This window comes from Eucyclogobius newberryi, unplaced genomic scaffold, assembly GCF_026437365.1.
Source record: "Eucyclogobius newberryi isolate DKJ021-1_F unplaced genomic scaffold, fEucNew1.0.hap1 SCAF_8, whole genome shotgun sequence".
Taxonomy (NCBI): Eukaryota; Metazoa; Chordata; class Actinopteri; order Gobiiformes; family Gobiidae; genus Eucyclogobius; species Eucyclogobius newberryi.
The window spans coordinates 14,817,663-14,837,793 of NW_027316500.1; the positions used below are offsets into that span (position 1 = coordinate 14,817,663).

A 20,131-nucleotide genomic window follows, 5' to 3' on the forward strand; every position below is an offset into this window, starting at 1 on the left:
TGGGGCGTGGAATAAGTCTGAGGTTAAATCACCACCAGCCTATTTGGATCCACAAACACAATACACACAACATGGATCTATTAAGATAAACGAGTGAAGAGTTATTTTCCCATTTATGCCTCATTCAGGCAATAGAAAAAAAACACTCAGCAGCCTGGTGCAGATCAATAGTGTTAAACCGGAAACGCAAACGTCGATCAATCAATCAATCAATCAATCGGCCAATTCTTTAATGGTTGCGCCGGAATCTAATTAAATATATGTATTTTTAATGTGAAGCTTTAAATGTTTCTTTAAATTATGTATTGACACATTCAATTAATTAATTTAACTTGTAATTAATTAATTGTATTATTTCAATGAATTAATGACATATATTTAATTATTAATTTAGCCTTTAATCATGAAAATTTGGCACACTGACCCCTCCATAAGAGGCCGTGTCCATGTCACCAAGTCCCGTTGTAATCTGTTCAAATTCTGGTTAATGTGTGACAGGGCCGTGGTTTTATCGGCCACGCGTGCTCAGTCACCTTTATGTCACCTTTTGGGCAACATAAACGCCCTAAAGGTGACATAAACCTCGACTGCATCACCTCCGACTGGGTCACCTCGTGGCTGGGACCTCCTGCAGGGCATGGGGCCAGGGCGCGGGTTCCTCCCACTCTTTCCCACTGAGCCACAAGGCTGCACTGTGCTCACACTGAGCTGCTCCTCACACGGGTCACATCAGGCGGGCTCCCTCTCCTCACCGGCTCTGCTTCACTTTGGTAAGGACTTCATGGGGTTTGGGGAAAGGAGAGTTTATGGTGCTGAAGCTGTGACTTTATGTAGGCTTTAGTAGAACAGCAGCTGGTGTTTGGCTTTCATACATTTGTTGTTTCAAACGATGCAGAACTTTTACTGATGTTTGTCACTCAGTTGTATTTCAATCTATGGTTTTATGATTCATTTATGTTAAGTAGACGCGTAGACTGGGGCTGATCTGATGGAATTATATAACAAAGTATAGGCTGAACTCATCAGCAGAGGGATGTGATGCTCTTCCACGCTCTGTTTTAACACACACAAAAATCTGTCCTTTGGTTGTTGTGTGATTATTTGTCTGAGAATGACCCAAACAACAGCAGCACGTTTTTCATTTAAATGCCTATACCATGTGCTTCCCAGCTCCATAATCTGTTCATTATCTATGTTTGTTTATGTTCAGCTGTAATTCAAAAATACAAAATGTTATACAAAAGACAGCTACATTATTCATCAAAATCAAGAGAAAATACAATTAAAAAGAATATAAAAAACAAACTATTTCCAATTTCCATCAATAATACACTTTATGTGCAAATATTCTTAATCTAGAAGCCTTTAGTCGCCACGTTTCAACCTTTATTTGGTTGATAATGTATTTGAAAATTCTCCATATAAAATATAAATAATTGTTTGACTAGTCGACAAATCAGAAAAATAATCGTTTTATTAGAATGGATTCCCTGTATTTTATTGGTTGACGATCCATTTTTGCTGCTGCCACTGTTCATCCTCGAAGCCAAAGCGACGTTGGCTGCGACTCGCTCCGCGCTCTGTTGTGGCTCATCACGCGCTGATTAAATTGTGCAGATTATCATATTTTGCTATTGCATCACTGAGCATCCGAACGATCACTGCTATTTATTTTACTCTATGTGTTCAAACCCACAGTGAGAATATAGTTTACTGGAGCACATCATATCACGTTGGCCGTTCTGTCAAGGTTAATTTGACATTCTTGCCCTGGATAAGTTGTGCCACGTCTCAGTTATCACAATAAACCAATGGTGAAGGTTGTAGGGTCGGACTGAAAGATACAGCTGAACCTTGTGCAGATTATAGTTTTATTGATCCTGTGAGCGTCCCGGTGTTTTGTCACTCAATATTATGTAGGCAAAACCAATTTGCAAATCACTGCAGCTTTAGGAGGTATTCTGTAGTGACGGCCCTGAGACGAAGTGAAACAAAAGATAATCGTGCTTCTGGATGTTTCTATCGCACAAACACAATAAAAGTAAGCTGTCTGGATGATAATGGTGTCATTTCTTCACAATCTGACTCTATGTTTTGTTTTATGTTCCAGGAATGGGGACAATCAATCACAACCTGGACAGTCACTTTGAGTCCTGGATTGGTCCCAAAGGTAAGTCTTTTGAATTAAAGACGTAATGACAGTAAACCACTGTTTAGTCACAAAGGTCAAATAACAAAGCATTTGATCCACACAAACAGTTCTCTCCTTGACGTAAAAACGATGATGACAGTGGTAAAGTGATCTTAAAGTCAATGCAGCAAAGTAAACACAGACAGAGCCTGACTGTAATACAAGTCAGTTTTTGTTTTAATGTGATCACTTTCCAAACAGAATGAATATTATTATTAGGCATCACAAGTAATTTGTGACTAGTTCAAACGTTTGACAGCAACAGATTTAGACAAGGACTTGCCACAGTGGCCAGTGAGCAAAGAACGTTTATGTCAGACCCTGAACAAACCCTAAGTGTTTTTCTTCAAAACTTGAAACAAAACGAGTATCTCTTCAAGAAACAAGTATTTACACCAAAATACAAGATATTAAAGTTCTCAGAATATGCTTATTTTGATCATATACATCTGTGAGTTTCATTTGGTGTGTTAAAACCCAAAAAAAGCAATGGGTACAATGAATAGCTATTAAAAGCCTCATTATTTCCATGATACTAAAGTTGCTCCTCGTCGATTGAGATATGGAGGCCCTCGTGGTCTCTGGTGGTCTCTGGCCTTCAAGAGGTTTAGGCAGTAGGACAGCTCTCACACTGAGATCAAAACTGGATTCCACTCACATTAACAAGTCATTGGTCATTATATGTGACTGTAGTAAAGTGAAGTCTGTGGAAAAACCTCATGGAGAGAAAACAAACATGTCACAGAATGGTAACCATAGTAAACTATTGTGTAGCTTAAAGTACATGTGTGCATAAAGTTGCCGTTAAATGCAATAGTTTTAACATTCCCATGTACAATATTTTACACAACTTTTATGAAACCCTTACATTTTAACAATAGTTTTAACGGAATATTTAACAATTATAACTTAAGGATTTAGCTTCTAACTAATATGGTAAACCACCAATGAAATTACGTAAAAAGGTGTTTTATATTTGCAGTGCTTTTAAAGTCTTTTATTGACTTTATATACAACTTCAGATCATAATTTAACATAAGTTATCCATCAAGTTACTGAAACTACGTAAACATTACATAAATATTCAAAGGGCAAAATTTGACAAAAGCATGTTTCTTTTTAATTTTGGATGGTTTTATTGTACTAAAATGTAATTTAAAAAATCTGTCTCCTTACAGTGCACAGATGCAGCTTGCATCTCCACAAACATGACTCGTATTTGTCCTGGAAGAGCCTACTGTTTCAATGGAAATTTTGTTTCTTAAGCGATAATATTACACAATGTGACATAAAAACCATAAAATGTATCTGCACAACGAATGTTCTAATGTATGGTTTTAACTTTTGATTTCCATTAAGGCGACTTTCCACATGAAGAAAGTTACATACTGCGCCTCTAAATCTTATTATTATCTTTCATGAGGAGTTTCAACTACAAATACATTTCATTATAACAAAGACAAGATCAACATTCTCCTGTGAGCTTTGTAGATACATTTTAAATCAAAGTTAATATTGGCCATAACACCTTGACCAAGTCTATTGTAGCAGAATTCTTCCTGCACAGTCTGGATATTAAAATGCCAGATGATACTGTCCTTTGTGTGCCTGCACTCAGTGTGCCCGTACTCAGTGTGCCCGTACTCAGTGTGCCCGTACTCAGTGTGCCCGTACTCAGTGTGCCCGTACTCTGCCCGTACTCAGTGTGCCCGTACTCTGCCCGTACTCAGTGTGCCCGTACTCAGTGTGCCCGTACTCTGCCCGTACTCAGTGTGCCCGTACTCAGTGTGCCCGTACTCTGCCCGTACTCAGTGTGCCCGTACTCTGCCCGTACTCAGTGTGCCCGTACTCTGCCCGTACTCAGTGTGCCCGTACTCAGTGTGCCCGTACTCTGCCCGTACTCAGTGTGCCCGTACTCAGTGTGCCCGTACTCAGTGTGCCCGTACTCAGTGTGCCCGTACTCAGTGTGCCCGTACTCTGCCCGTACTCAGTGTGCCCGTACTCAGTGTGCCCGTACTCTGCCCGTACTCAGTGTGCCCGTACTCAGTGTGCCCGTACTCAGTGTGCCCGTACTCAGTGTGCCCGTACTCTGCCCGTACTCAGTGTGCCCGTACTCAGTGTGCCCGTACTCAGTGTGCCCGTACTCAGTGTGCCCGTACTCTGCCCCTACTCAGTGTGCCCGTACTCAGTGTGCCCGTACTCAGTGCCCGTGCTCCGTGTGCCCGTGCTCCGTGTGCTCGTACTCAGTGTGCCCGTACTCAGTGTGCCCGTACTCTGCCCCTACTCAGTGTGCCCGTACTCAGTGTGCCCGTACTCAGTGTGCCCGTACTCTGCCCCTACTCAGTGTGCCCGTACTCAGTGTGCCCGTACTCAGTGCCCGTGCTCCGTGTGCCCGTGCTCCGTGTGCTCGTACTCAGTGTGCCCGTACTCAGTGTGCCCGTACTCAGTGTGCCCCTACTCAGTGTGCCCGTACTCAGTGTGCCCCTACTCAGTGTGCCCGTACTCAGTGTGCCCGTACTCAGTGCCCGTGCTCCGTGTGCCCGTGCTCCGTGTGCTCGTACTCAGTGTGCCCGTACTCAGTGCCCGTGCTCCGTGTGCCCGTGCTCCGTGTGCCCGTGCTCCGTGTGCTCGTGCTCAGTGTGCCCGTGCATTCTTACACAAAACACACATATCTTGCCGTGTACATTTGACAGATCGGCGGGTGCGAGGATGGCTGCTGCTGGACAACTACCTCCCGACCTTTGCCCTCACGGTGCTGTATCTCGTCATTGTGTGGATGGGCCCCAAGTACATGAGGAACAGGCCGCCATTCTCCTGCCGGGGCCTGCTGCTGATCTACAATGTGGGCCTGACTTTGCTGTCCCTCTACATGTTCTATGAGGTAATTCAAGCTCACTTATACCTCCAGCACCATCAGTATCGACCAGACTCTAACCATTGAAATGGTCCGGGGGTAAATGCTCATTGTGAAGAATGCATCCAAATAATATTCCTTCTGTAACTGCTTTAATCCTACAGTATCCCACTTCAACTACATAATTAACATTTTCAAAATATTCTTACAATAATACTTTTATTTACTTACTTGTAAAAAATGGTACTAAAGTAAGATTAATGTTACTTCAAAATGATAATACCCAAGTAGCAGAACAAAGTAGTGGTCCAAGAAATTACCAAAGTAAGAGAAAAGATATGTGGAGACACGACTACTCAAGTTAGAGTAAATGTTCATTTAACACTTCTGCAAATAATATTGTTGATAATTAGTAAATGTGCTGGATCCCTTTGTTAATCAGCAAATTAGATCAAGCACCACCTGTACCTGGATTATATTATTCCATTTTAATCTCATGTGTGCCCATAACCTGCATCAGATTTTTGGCTTTTATGTCAGTTTGTAAATCCTCTTATTGGCTTTGACAAAATGACTGAATCGGCTCAGCTGACCTTCAACAAATCTGAATATTTATTGATTGATGCAACAGCACAATCTGTCTTCATTTCATTCCTACATTTTACCACTGTTATTATCAATGTTGAATTCATCAATGTGAAATGTATGGTGTGATTACTGATGTTCATCTGGTGTTGGTGAGTTGGTTTATTTGTTCATATCATATCTAAGTGTCTCTTTATCTTTATTCTTTAGCTTGTCTCTACAGCGTGGCATGGCAGTTACAATGTCTTCTGCCAGAGCACCCACAGTGCACCTGAAGTGGACATTAATGTAAGTTTAGTCTGCGAATCACAACAAACCAAAGAACTTACAATTCAGTTAAAGGCCAGGACAAAAGGTACAGTACAGATCTGTGAATCAAGAGTTCAGAGGAATCGGTATTGATGACATTTACAGGTGAAGCGATTGATACTTTCCAACTAAATTCACTTGGAAAACATTCAACATACAGTACTGATGTTTTTGAGTATATTGTACTTGGACATTTTTGAGAATAATTTCACAAATCAGCTTGTGTGTAGTATGTGCCATGTCAGAATATATCATTACGTTTAAAGTTATTGCACTTACTGGTATGTTTTTTGACATATTGAAAAGGAATTAGGTTAAGAGCATTACAAGTGGGTGGTGGATTCAAGTATCTCGGGGTCTTGATCACGAGTGAGGGAAGGATGGAGCGTGAGATCGACAGGCGGATCAGTGCAGCGGCTGCAGTGATGCAGTCGCTGCATCGGACCGTTGTGGTGAAGAAGGAGCTGAGCCGAAAGACAAAGCTCTTGATTTACCGGTCGGTCTACGTTCTTGCCCTCACCTATGGTCATGAGCTTTGGGTAATGACCAAAAGGTCACATAAGCGGTCAAAATGAGTTTCCTCTGCAAGGGGGGGCCAGCTGAGATGGCAACATTTAGGCCACAAATAAATGTAATGACTTTTTGTGGACTTCAATTTTATCCATTTGTAGAGTTTCAGTTTAAACATTTCATTCAAAAATGCATTCCTCATAGAATCCCTGCCCTCCATCTGAAATATGGACCTATCTATATGGATCTCTTGCCAAGGCTGTGGGTCTAAAAGCAAAACAGTGCCCTTTTTCCTAATTTATGGCTCTGATGCCATGCTGTCAGAACCTGTAATCCATCAGATAAGCCTTAGAGATAGAAGGTCGATTTAATCCGACTTGTGTCATGATCATGACTGTTGGGTGGAGGCAGAACGGGAAAATGTGCCGAGCTTTGCAGTCTGACATGATTAAAAACTTCTCAGTTGTGTTCCTGCTATAGATGGAGAAAGGCCTTTGCAAAGACCTATTGGCATGGAGCTTATCACTTTACATTATAGATCTTGTCCCAGAAAAGTCCTGTCAAATATGTAAATGTAATGATGTCAAAAATGTAGCTGTTTTCTTTCAATCTTAACTAAACTAGAAACAAATATTTTATTATTCATATTTGTTGTGCACTATGAGCCCTGGGGTTTAAGCTGGGCATCTGGGATAATAGCCAAATGTCTCTCCCAGTTCTTCACTCTTTCATGCATGTCTGTCCTCCTGCCTAATAAAACATACCTCTTACGAAATGAATAAACAAGCGAAAATAAACCTGGTAATTAACTGTAAGATGTACAAGTCGTTTTGACTGATACATCTTTAGAGTTGAATATATAATAAACATTTATTTGTAAACTGTAACTGGCAGTACTGCTATTTTAGTTTATTTTTGTTGCAGGTGATGAGGGTCCTTTGGTGGTACTACTTTTCCAAGGTTATTGAGTTCATGGACACCTTTTTCTTTATTCTTCGAAAGAACAACCATCAAATTACGTTTCTCCACATCTACCATCATGCCTCTATGTTCAACATCTGGTGGTTTGTCATGAACTGGATCCCCTGTGGCCAGTGTAAGTGGTTATTATTCACCTTTTATTATTTAACTTTTCACTGTTGGGCCTCCGTAAGTTAAATAATTCAAGCCCTAACAACCCTAGAAAGTAGATTTCAGCCATGTTTTACAGTACATAAAACAATGCTTATTGACGTCTGCAACAAATAATGCATTACCATTGTGTTATTGTGTTGGCAGGTTCATGCATAAAACACAACACATTTTTATTTCAGGTTACTAAAAATAAATAAATAAATATATATATATATATATATATATATATATATATATATATATATATAAATATATATATATATATATATATATATTTAAATATATATATATGTATATATATATGGGTATATCAGAATCAGAATCAGAAAAGGTTTATTCCCTCTGTCAATGAACAGAATTCACAAAAACAGGAACTTGCTTTGGTGATTCGGTGCAACATAAAACAATGAACAATGATAAAACAACCTATATAAGTCAAAAAGAAAACCAATTTCCCTGCTATAGGATAAAAAATAAAGATAGGCTTACTATGTACACAGATGTTCAGTTGAACATGTAGTGCAGAAAGTTAACAGTGCAGTGAGTGATTCAATCATGGTTAAAGTGTATATATTATACCCATTTAAATATTGTAGCTTGTATTTGCAATTTGTAGCACGCATTCCTTAAGAAAAGTGACCTCATTCTGTTTTCTGCCAGCCTTCTTTGGACCCGCCATCAACAGCTTTGTCCACGTTGTGATGTACTCGTACTACGGCATGTCCTCCATCCCTGCCATGCGGCCGTACCTCTGGTGGAAGAAATACCTCACGCAACTGCAGCTTGTAAGTTCAGCAGTTCAAAGTAGTAAGATGAAGTCAAGTAAAATGGGCCATCAGGCAAAATTGTTTTTTAAATTCATGTATACCTTATTTGTAAAGTAGCAAAAGGCTCAGAGAAAACACAATTTTAAACATTTAGTGTGACAAATGAACACTGCAGCCACTCTTTGGTCCAAAGCACATGCTTATGTCGACCAAAACATAAACACATGCTTATGTCGACAAAATATGTACAAAAGAGTACATATTTTGAATGCAACCTTCATGTCAACCAAATAAAATATCACTGACACTTTTATTAAAGTTCAGTGCTGAAAGAGTTCAATATTAGGGATTGGGCCTGAACCTGGTCAGTGGCAGAACATGTGCACAAAGGATTTAGTGTGGGCTTTAGAGATGCTACAGACAAGACTCCTGCTCACAATAAAATAATTGGAAATAAGCTAGGCTGAGTCAGAACATTTTATAATTTAAAATACAATCAAATGTCCTTGATGGTTAAGCCTCAGATTCCCTGACTGGCTCATTTTACCATTAGATGGGGCTCATTATTTCTTAAATCATAAAACGTTAGATTTAAATTAAAGATTCTTGAACAGTAAACTGGATATTTTCTTCTGAATAATTGAAGTAAACTAGTGAGTCACGAAGGCCCAAACTGATGGAGGTTTACATTGATATTAACAGACCATTTATTCATTTCATTCATTAATTTTCTACCGCTTGTTCTCGTTCGGGGTCTCGGGTGACTGGAGCCTATCCCAGTGACTTTGGGCCTTAGGCGGGGTACACCCTGGACAGGGGCCAGCTTGTCGCAAGCTTGTCGCAACAACAGGGTTATTTTACATGTGTGTTTTTCCCATTGTAATAGTAATAGTGAGTAAAAGATAGTATTCATTGTTTGTGCTGGAGTGGATATACAAATCACTGAGTCCAGTTAGAACTGAAATTAAGTCACTGTTTAATAGGTGGTGGTTTATTGAATGGAGTTGAATTGAAGTGGTCGTAAACAAACGAACCAATGACAAATAATAATATATATGTAATAACACTCTTTGTTCATCAACAAGTATGACTAAACTGTACAACAATAACACTCTAAACATATGTATATGTACAAGTGTACCGACGTTAACGTCGCTCATTATTAGGATGTACAGGTGATAGACGCATGCATCAATTAAGTAGTAAAACCGATTATAACTCACCAAACTTAACATTTACACATATCCTTCAACACCGGGTGTTGAGCAGAAAAATACTGCTCTTGGATACTGGTTTACCTCCTCCGGGAATGGCTCTCTCTGAGCTTGTTGCAGAGCCTCGAGTTCAGCAGCAGCAAAGGAATCAGCACTCACAGGGTCAATGGGGTCAGCCGCCCATGTAGCTGACAGGGTGTGTCCTCTAAGTAGCTGTCCAAGTTCTGGTACTGAAGTGGATCCGGAACACTTGAAGTGTATATGGTTAAGAAGAGTTTTAGCTCACCTTCCGGTTCACTCTGAGGCGGAGGCAATGGCTCAGGCCATTCACTGGTTTCAGGAATGTAGGCCCATTTGTCCATCTGTGTCCTCAGCTGATGCCTTGGAGGGTGAGACCACGAGTGATGTCATCTGTCGGATTATCCCTCGAGGACATGTACCTCCTGGTGGCTACTTCGGTCAACTATTCTGTTTCTGCCACACAAGGGCCCACAAAGACCTTATAGCGGCTGGAATCTGAACTCAATCAGGTTAGGTGGCTGAATCAGCACAAAAGCTGCAGCTGCGGAGGGTTAACTGTTCTGAATCAGAATCATCAGAACTTCTGATGACACAGCTTTAAGGCGAGGAAAGGATTGCTGCTTTTTGAGGACAACACAAGAGTGGGCTGCATTCCCTCTGAATTCTCTCAAATAACTCGTGCCTGTTCTGAGGCGTTGCAGAACACAGGGATGTCCCACAGACTGCTGTGCTGGTCCATGTTGGTGTAACACCTGGGCAGAGTTATCTCACTTAAGTGTACAAGCTCTGCTACCCACAGGCCACTTCTCCTGGAGCTGTGGGTCATCCCAGTCCCTCTCCTTCTCCCACAGGTGGCGCACAGTGACTATGGCTCGGGTTGTAAATGGCTCCATGAAGCTGAGAGGATCAAACATTAGGACTGGATGTTATGGCTTGAGCTGGTCTCTGTAGCGTCCAGGGAAAATCTTCATGGCTGATGGTCCACCAGCCCTAATCAGTCCGACTGACTCTACAAATGTGATTATTTCTAACAGTATACGTCAGTAAAAGCACCGGGGAGGCAAACAAACTGCAAACATAAACTGAAGCTTAATAACTTTAATTAAATGCCAGCACTACAATCTCTAATGCAGCTTTTTAACAGTGAGACAGAAATTGTGTTATCTACATCCATTAAAGATATTTTGAACTGTCAATATATGCTATGCTATATGCTATCTATGCATGTCCTATATATGCCCCGGTCACCTTCTCACGCTGAGTTCTCATGTTTCCTGCACAGATCCAGTTCTTGCTCACTGTGGTCCAGTCCTCATGTGCGCTCATCTGGCCCTGCGGCTTTCCCACTGGATGGACATACTTCCAAATCAGCTACATGTTTACACTCATCATCCTTTTCCTCAATTTTTACTTCCAGGTAAATAGATACAAACTCCCTACAAAAATATAATAAAATATAATATAATAAGACTGTAAGCATTTTTGTTTTCGTAAAGATATGGAAAACCTTAACTTTGGATCTTCTAATATAAAGAAATTGATACTTTTATGTAGATTATTTTAGTCGTCAACTAGTCAGTAATTTTATTTCTATTGCACATTGAGATTTTTAATGTAGATTTTAACCAGGTTTAAATATGTGTGGTTTATAGCAGGGGTTTCCAAATTTTTCAAGCCGAAACCCCCAAAATGACCATAATAAGGTCACTATCTTTGTTATAAAAGATCTTTTGGCATGTTACTTTAGAGTCTGTATAGTCCAGTTTACAATTAGGGTTATTAAAATACTATTACAATTAATTTAAAGGTCAGTTATTCAACTAATTGTTCTACTTTTGTGTTGCATGTTTTTTTGCAGAGAGTTCTGTCCCATAATATATATTTGTAACTATACAATATCTGTAATGTTTTCTCTCTGTTTTCTTCTCCTTAGACGTACAAAAAGCGTGCACATTTGTCCAGAGAGAACCAGAATGGCTCCAGTGCCACAAAAGAACATGCAAATGGGACAGAAAACTATGCTCACAAGAAACTCAGGGTGGATTGACATCTTTTACATCCTAGCATGTGTGCTGTTGCTATAAGATTAAGATGAATGTATTATTGTTTATCCTTTTTAATATTTGTAGCCAGATATTTAAAACACTTTGCACGGAGCCTCGATGCATAACCAAATGTCCTTGTCTCACCAGAATTGATCTCCAAGTTATGATTCATTGCCAGGCAAGGGCAAAAGATTAGACCAATAGGTGTGTTGGCAAATTTTATTTGTTTACGTCACACAATAATGTAATCCAGGGAACAGGGATGCCTTTATTGCTGAGGTGGATTTGGCGTTGGACTTTATCTTACTCCTGTGTGTGTCTTGTTTGCACTGTTGCCTAATGTTTAATTTGGCCCAGTGTTGAACTATGATGCAATAATATACAACATATACAATAAAAAAGCAATAAATCACTTTGAAATCGCTGCACATGCTAAACAATCCTCTAAATGGCTTGAATGATCATCAGCATACTATATTATAGCAAATATCTTTTAATTAGCTAATTTATAGTAGGCCTTGTCATCATAATCATCCACTTATGTGTATATAATTACCCAAGTCAAGAACAGTTTAATGTGACCAAAAGGAGACTATTATGTATGTATGTATGTATGTATGTATGTATACGTTATATGTATATTAGGGCTGTGCTCAATATGTTGATATTGTGACTTCTTTGCAATCCATGCATCGATACAGATACGTATCGTGATACTTTTAAACAACATGAAGTCATTCGAAATTGCCGAGTTCTACACTTATGAACCTACAAACTGGTGCGTCAAGGCCGAATCTGAGGAGCTGAAAATGTGACTTAATTATGGGACAGTTGTATTCTGCTATTGAGGACCGTGTGAACATGAAATTCAAAAGCATTTTCATCAAAACATCATTTTAGTAAACTTTCGACTACGGTTTTAAGGGATATCAATGAATCAGGACGCGTATTGCATCAAGTTGTAGAGGGGATTCATATTGTAATGTGGACCCTGTATCGGAATATGTATTGTATCGTGAGGTACGAGGCAATTACCAGTAACAGTACACTAATATATGTATGTAAGAGAATAAATCAAGAATAAAACGTTTTATAGATAATTACTGGTATCATGTGTGTTGCATCTATTTTTCAAACAAAGCCATAGATACCATTTAGATATTTGTTGTTTTAGTCTCTTTCAGGTCCTTGCATATCAACTACTGTAACAGAAACAGATATATAAACATGTTAGATGCATTTTATAAAACCAAAACTAAAATACATTTTCTGATGTTTACTGCAGCCTAACTGCACCTTCACTAAAAACGATTTAAATATCTTCCATACTGATTGTACTCTATGAATCATTATTTTTGACCACTTGTGTGGGACAAGTGGTCAAAATGATTCGGAGGAGCTCAGAGTGGAGCTACTGCTCCTCCACATGGAGAGGAGCCATCTGACGTGGCTCTGGCATCTGTTCCGGATGCCTTCAGGACATTTCCCTGGGGAGGTGTTTCAGGCATGTCCCACGACACCTCTGGGAAGACCCAGGACACGCTGGAAGGACTATGTCTCTCGGCTGACCTGGGAACGCCTCGAGATCCGCCCTGAGGAGCTGGAACAATTATGTGGGAGCCTCTCTTGATGCACCTTTATGCAGACATGGGTGATTAGGCATGTGAGGGGGGTAAATAAGACTAGTTCTCAGTCTGTTCACCAATCTTTATTAGATAAATGAAAGTGCACCATTAAGATATAGTTTAAACATTCATTTTTAAGATGAAAGAAATGCTAATCATTTTAGCTTTGATTATGTAATCTTTTCTGAAATCAGAAAAATAGGTTGTTTCTATAACATAAATCTGGAAGTATAATCTGTCTGTGCATTCCACACTGCAGTGTTGAAAAGAAGAAATAGTGAATGAACTTTAATGTAATCATTGGTGAAAGCATGAGCTTAGAGGGGCTGGTTTGAGAAAGCTGTGTAACTCTTCACTCGAGCAAAGAAAAATGGTGTATACATCTGGTCCAGGTCAAACGATGTCACAACAGTTTCCCCTGTCACTCTGAAAGAAACACATGTAAATTACAATATAGATATTTATAGATTGTTAAATACTCCCCTTTCTCTTGCACCTGTATTTGATGTGGCAGGAGTGGTGGACCCACATCAGCTTATTGGAACACTGGCGCCCCCCAGAGGCCAGCTGCAAACCCACATGGAAACTGTGCTCCGCGTCTGGCAAAGGATTTCGCCTGGAGAACCGACTCCTAGTAAACTCATTCTTTTTCTGAAACAAAATATGAATAATACATAATAATAAACTAATAATTATTGCCACCTTTTACTGTGTAAGCAGTTATATACCAACTTCATATTCACACTTACCTCATCTTTTTTCTTGGCAAGAACTGCAAATACTTTGGTTTGATTGTCTGTCTCCTGTGATAGACGGTAATGGCCAAGCAAAATGGCATCCAATCTGCAAAATTAAATAAAATTATTTAAAGCAAGCTGGAATTACGTATGCGCTTGGAGACTCTACCTTGTGTTCTTGGTTTTTAGGTGAGGAACAATGGCGAGTGGGTCCTCAGGGGTGGTCATCATTATGACATGACCATCAGGGAAGAATCGCAGGTACCTGTAACACCGAGCATTTATTTAAAATGTATATTATATCTGAATAGTACAGATATAATAATAATACTATATGGACTTACCTGTAGTATTCAACATGTTGCCAAGGCCTATAAAACCCATCCAGTGACTCCTCTCCTTGACGAATATATGATGTTCTGCTGATATAGATTCCTAAATGTAAAAATATATTAGGGAAAAGAGTGTTTTCACATTTATTTTGAGTTCCTTTTGGTCTTTAGCGGGCTGACCATCATAACGAACACGTGGCTTTTGTAGAAACATCTCCCTCCATGAGGTGTAGGGTTTGGAAAGTTTAGAGCAACTCTTTCCCCAGACTTTCAAACAAGCACATCGCCAGATCTCTGTGTCTCTAGAAAATTAAAACAGATAATTAAAAAAATAGTTCTGAATTTGGTGTGTGAGTTTCCAAAAATCCAAACCTTGCACAAATGTAGAATCCACGACAAACCAAAGACAGTTGCTCTAGAGCTCGCATATCCAGTTCACTAGACACCACCCAACGAAATATGTACATGAGGATTTCTCTTGGCAAGACTGCGAGGGAAAAAAAAACTCTTTCAGAATGAGTATACTGGATTTTTGGTGCACTATTTTCCAGACAACATACCTGAGATATGACTTTGAGTCATGTCCACCTCAGGAGTGCAGAACTTTGGATAGGAGCTTTCCAGAGTGAGTTGCTGCTCAAAATATGAGAGCAAATCCTCAATGTCACCGTCAGCATCACTCCCCCCCATCCTGCAAATATCAAACAAACACTCACAGTCAAACTAAATTTACTTACTGGTCTATTTAACAAAGGAGGCTTAGAATGTGGAAGTAAGTCAGGCAAATTAATTCAATCTATCAGACTAACATCTTATCTGCATCAGTTGGGCGGTTGTAGTTGATTTTAGACTCAATGTCAGGCACAAGCTGCAGCGCCATGCGATAGTATTTGATCGCTGAAACATAAATTAAAGGCTTGACCTGGGTTTTTAAGAATTTTTTCAGAAACTGGCAACTGGTTTAATAGACTGATTGTACCTTCATAGACTGCTCCAATCTGCTCCTCGTGAACAGCTCTTAAGAACAGCTCTGTGGCCTGAAAGCAAGGGGCCCCACTGAAGTCACTCAAAACCATTGCAGACATGTTCCAAAACAGAACAAAACATTCTCCATTCTCACCTTTTCTTCGAGAGCCATTTCTTGCGTCTTTTTCTGCCCCTTACTTTGCAGGAGTCTACCCCTCGCGTCAGAGCTTGGTTTAAGCTCAGACATCCACTGAACTCTGAAAGCATTAAGCTCCCCCTGAATAAAACAAGAAATGATGAATGAAAGTTAAGGTTCTCCTTAATTTACGAATATACTAATATTGTACAATACAAGTCTCACCTGAAGATCTGGGTCCTCTGAACCCTCATCTTCATTATCTACATTCTCCACTGTACCTCCAAAATCTGCCTCATCGTCGGCCTGTTACAGAAGTCCCATCAATGGTTAAATTCTCCATGTGACTGTTGAATAAAACCAACTTTTCTTTAACCACATGATTTGAGAAGCGTCACTTGTGTGTATGGCATTTAGCATTTAATCTAGTACCTCTATGTTAGCTGATGAAGGATACTGTAAATGCTGCTGTATTTGCTGTAACCAGTCCATGGTCCAGCCTGAAAGTGCCTACACTGTGCTGTGCTGTGACTGAGCAGGTGCTTTAGTGGGTGCCAAACAGCACAAACAGGTAAGATGATGCCTCTGGGGATCGTAAACTCATAACTAGTCGGGTCAACGTAGCGAAGTGTAGTGGGACAAAATCACACAATTGGATGTTCAAATAAATACATGTTGCTTTCTGATTTACATGGCCTTTTATTGAATGCAACCATTGGACAGTCGGTCTCATCGCGGTGGGAACTTGAAGGAGGAAAGCACATTAAAAGCAGCTATATTTAGAACGAGATGACAGGTGACGTAGGCTAACACGCCAGCTAACTAGCCACTAGGTCTACCAGCTCAATTTGGTCTTTAAAAAGCATAGAGACCCACCATGACAGCTCAGCCAGTAGTTTTTAGTTTGCAGCTCTCGATCGGAACTTGCGTTTACAGTTCACGGTCAGAAAAACGCACAACACAGTCGACATATTTACGAGCTCGCAGGAACGCAGCCATTTCGCTGAGCAGCCACGAGCCTGTGTGCTCAGAACCAGGAAGTAAACTTTGAGGTTACACAAGACGTAAACAAACGAGAGGCGCGCGCACACTGTATTTATGATCGTGTTATTACACCAGTAAAATACAATATTGTAAACTAAAAGTAAAAAAACATGTTCAAGCTATATGCCTGACCTGACATTAATTTTGTTGAAATGTTGAAATATGATAAACGTTAAGATATACAGGCTCATGCACACCTACTTAAGCACCTCCACCGGCTTAGCGAAGAAGAATAACGATAAATATAGCCGCAAGCGGCAATGATCGGCCCTCGCCACGCCGCCATGCCGCAAGAGGAGGGGGCGCTAACGCGCCCCAATTGTCCTTTTAGTACGCCTACTGCTGAATCTATGACGCTGTCACATCTTCTCCCCTTTGTTTTACCATCAAAAAGCAATTTTATTTTGAATTCTTGGCAAAATGTGCGGCTTTGCCGCACAGACACCGTGACTCTTTGAATAAAAATGTGGATAACTTTTGATGGTCCACCCCTGAAGATGAGTCTCACCAGATTTCACATTGATAGGGCTGACACCCTGGGAGGAGTTGTTGAAAGTATAAAGTGTAAGCATGTTCTGGTGATTTCCCCATTGGAATAACATGGGAGGTTTCGGTCATCGCTACAGCAAAGCCGTAACAATTATGAGTTTTGTGTCAAATTTCAGATAATTGTTGTTGTTGTTGTTGTTTTATGGCGGTTGGCATCCAATTGTTGCATTACCGCCAGACTTTATTCCTCAGACTTTTCGTAGTCCTCAGACTCTGTCGTAGTCCGTAAAAGTACTCCTTCCATTGCTTTGGTGTTACAAGGTCATGACATGTCTTTGTGACTAGAATAGTTGTTGTTGTTTCAGAGACCAACCGACAAAGTCTAAGGAATAAAGTCTGGCGGTAATGCAACACTCGGATGTCAACCGCCATAAAACAACAACAACAACAACAACAACAACAACAACCGGCTTTATTCCAGGGAGACTCTTCTTCATCTTCCTCTCCTTCTTTGACGTTTGGTGCTTCCACCGTACAGCTTTATTCTTTAGGCTTCATTCTATAGGCTTTAATATTTCCACTGATGTCGCTGCTTGGTAGCCGTGCGTCTACGAGACTGGGCGAGGACAGGAGACCACCCCCACCCCCATCTCGTCACTCTGATCACTCTGACTCCCCAAAAGCAGACCCCCATCACTCCGACTCCCATTCAGCGCCTCCAGCCTGCTCTCCACATCTGCCCAATCAAGCTCCCCCGTTCCAAGGAATCTCCCTGCAGCTCCAGCAACGATCCTGATCCTTTCAGTTCTGCTCCGAGTCTGAGCAGCACAGTTTACAACATCCACCATAAAGAGCACAAAATCCTCTCCATCCACAACCAGGGCACTCTCATCAATTCTGGAACCTGCACACTCGGGACCCCCACTCCTGAAACCTTCACACCCCCTGGGAGCCACGCTGGCCCCTCTCATCTCGCCCTGGCCGGGAGCAGCGCCGGCTCCTCTCTCTGCACCCACTCCAAACTCGCTACTTGAAACTTTCTTGACTGCATCTGCATAGGACATACCCTGAGAGTCCTTTATTCCAGATAATTTCGCAAAACTAAACATTTAACCTCCATATAAAATCTGTAGGGGGCGCTGTGGCGCCAAATTAATTAATTTCACTTCAAGTAGGTTTAGGGCAAAGAGTTTAACAACTGATTCTAATTTGATGCAATTTGGACTTTATCTGCGCAAAGGGCAGAAATGTTAAATTTGGGAGATTTCTGAAATTCTAGCTACAGTTTGCGGCTTCGCCGCACAGAGACCGTGACAGGTATCAATGTAATTTGAATAACTTTTGATGTCCCACTCCTCAGTACCATTTTCACCAAATTTCAGCTTTTTAGAGCCAACGCCCTGGGAGGAGTTCGTAAAAGTACGACGTTTGGAAAAACTCCCGAGTCATGCTTAGCCATTTTTGAGCCAATATGGCCGATATTTGGTTGGGTGGACGGCGTTGCCGTAATAATATTTTTTACTTCTCTTGTCACCATCTACCTCTGCCCCGAATTTCATGATTCTACGATCAGATTTTTTTTGAGTCATTTCCTATCTCTCAATGCATTTTTGGTACATTTGGGGGCGCTGACGCGCCAATTTTTTTTATTTTAGAAAAGGGAAATAGCCAGAATGTATAGAGGCACGATTTTTAGAGGTGTGCAAATTTTTGTGACTTTTCGTCAATGTTCACTGGGTGAAAAATGGGGGGGTTGGTCCCGAGAAGAAAGAAAGAAGAAAGAAAGAAAGAATAATATTCCGATGCGAAAACAATGTTTCGCATTTTTCAAATATCATAAACTATACATTTTCGGAAAGCGCTCGCGCTTTCCTACCTCATGGTGTGGGTCCCTGGTCACTGACGGGTAATTTCGTTAATTTTGAGTGGGCTCCGCCCACTTTGTGTTTTTTGCCCTCTATACAGTAATAATGTTCAATTTTTGCATTACATGCTTATATGCACGGAACATGCAAGAGATGGGGAACGTATTCGTGAGCTACTTAGCGCAAATGAGTGCTTTATAAGGGGATGACGACCGCTTTGCGGTTTTGCGGTCGTCATCCCAATGTAAAGTGCTCGCTTAGTGCGCACTTTTGCACGGGCTTCGCCCGTTTACAACGGTAATGTTCCATTTTCCTACTACTAATTAGTATGCACGGGGCGTGCATGAGTGAAGGAGTGCGTTAGTGAGTGTTTAGAAGTGGGCGAGCGCTTTGCGCTCGATTTCGTGTGCACTACTTGCGCACTTTCGCAGCCGTGCTTTGCACGGCCTTACGAGTTTAATAGGCCTCTCGCCAGCTTGTGGCGCTCGGGCCTAATAACAATAAAGAAAATTGCATTTTAAAAAGCGGACGGTCCTAAGTTACATAGAATAAAAGATCCTAGTGAATCAGTCACCATGGCAAATGCGGCGGCCATCTTGTAATTGTAAGCGCAACAGATATTATAATAGATCCATGCAGTTGCAGCGAGTTACAGGGCTTTCCAAAAGTGTTGATTTACCGGCAATAAGATAGAAAATGAATTAATGAAGGCGCCATAGGTCAATAATAGCCAAGCAGATTAACATCGCTCACAGAATTTAAGTAATTGATATGTAACTGTCTCATAGACCCTCAAAACCTCAATGAACGAGAGATCCAACTGGACGGACAGGCTGCACATGGTTCAGGACTGACGCGTTTTCATTTTAATTTTCCCTATTTTCAGATTAAGACTGTGGAGTCAGAAAAACTTAGACAGAGGAAGAGGGCTCATCTAGTGTTGGGAGAGGTCATCCAGGCAGGGTTTACATGGACATAAAATTGTTTTTGGTTCAAAATTGCAGAGAACTTTGACTGCGTCCGTTGCATTCTCTGAATTATGGAAAGAAGATTCACCCTTAGCACTTAAAAACTGCCTTAAACTGTGTGTTTTTTCGCCATACGGACAGAACATAGATCATTATTCTGATTAGTTCACGCCTATAGCTAAAAAGGAAGAAAAAATTAAAAATAAAATAAACAATCAACGTATTTAAGAGAAAGCTGAATTCAATGGAGACGGAGAGGGACCTACAGTGGGAGAACAAACTAAATTCTCTCTTCCTGAGATTTTATCAATCACCCGCCCCTCCCCCTGCACAGCTGCA

At 40.8% G+C, this 20,131-nt stretch overlaps 2 protein-coding genes across 2 annotated transcripts; one reads left to right on the forward strand and one right to left on the reverse strand.

Moving 5' to 3' along the window:
• Window positions 1–735: 735 nt before the first annotated feature.
• On the forward strand, window positions 736–12,091 carry elovl5 (ELOVL fatty acid elongase 5). Its single transcript, XM_072437078.1, has 8 exons — window positions 736–770; window positions 2,111–2,170; window positions 4,885–5,072; window positions 5,841–5,918; window positions 7,374–7,545; window positions 8,244–8,368; window positions 10,868–11,002; window positions 11,519–12,091. Exons 2-8 carry the CDS (start codon window positions 2,113–2,115, stop codon window positions 11,630–11,632), a joined length of 870 nt encoding a protein of 289 aa, XP_072293179.1. The 5' UTR covers window positions 736–770; window positions 2,111–2,112; the 3' UTR covers window positions 11,633–12,091.
• A 1,231-nt stretch (window positions 12,092–13,322) lies between these two features.
• On the reverse strand, window positions 13,323–16,473 carry fbxo9 (F-box protein 9). Its single transcript, XM_072436596.1, has 13 exons — window positions 16,303–16,473; window positions 15,652–15,732; window positions 15,445–15,567; window positions 15,304–15,361; window positions 15,134–15,221; window positions 14,885–15,015; window positions 14,697–14,811; window positions 14,505–14,626; window positions 14,337–14,427; window positions 14,162–14,257; window positions 14,005–14,098; window positions 13,752–13,906; window positions 13,323–13,681 (listed from the first exon to the last, which is right to left on the reverse strand). The coding sequence occupies exons 1-13, from the start codon at window positions 16,303–16,305 to the stop codon at window positions 13,573–13,575; spliced, it is 1,266 nt and encodes a 421-aa protein (XP_072292697.1). The 5' UTR covers window positions 16,306–16,473; the 3' UTR covers window positions 13,323–13,572.
• Window positions 16,474–20,131: the final 3,658 nt, after the last annotated feature.

Coding starts and splice junctions, on each gene's coding strand:
- elovl5 (XM_072437078.1), top strand. CDS start 2,113: ATGGGGACAATCAATCACAACCTGGACAGTCACTTTGAGTCCTGGATT. Junction 2,171..4,884: donor GTCCTGGATTGGTCCCAAAG/GTAAGTCTTTTG, acceptor TACATTTGACAG/ATCGGCGGGTGCGAGGATGG. Junction 11,003..11,518: donor TCCTCAATTTTTACTTCCAG/GTAAATAGATAC, acceptor TCTTCTCCTTAG/ACGTACAAAAAGCGTGCACA.
- fbxo9 (XM_072436596.1), bottom strand. Junction 14,812..14,884: donor GACTCAAAGTCATATCTCAG/GTATGTTGTCTG, acceptor TTTCCCTCGCAG/TCTTGCCAAGAGAAATCCTC. Junction 13,682..13,751: donor TCCTGCCACATCAAATACAG/GTGCAAGAGAAA, acceptor TGTTTCTTTCAG/AGTGACAGGGGAAACTGTTG.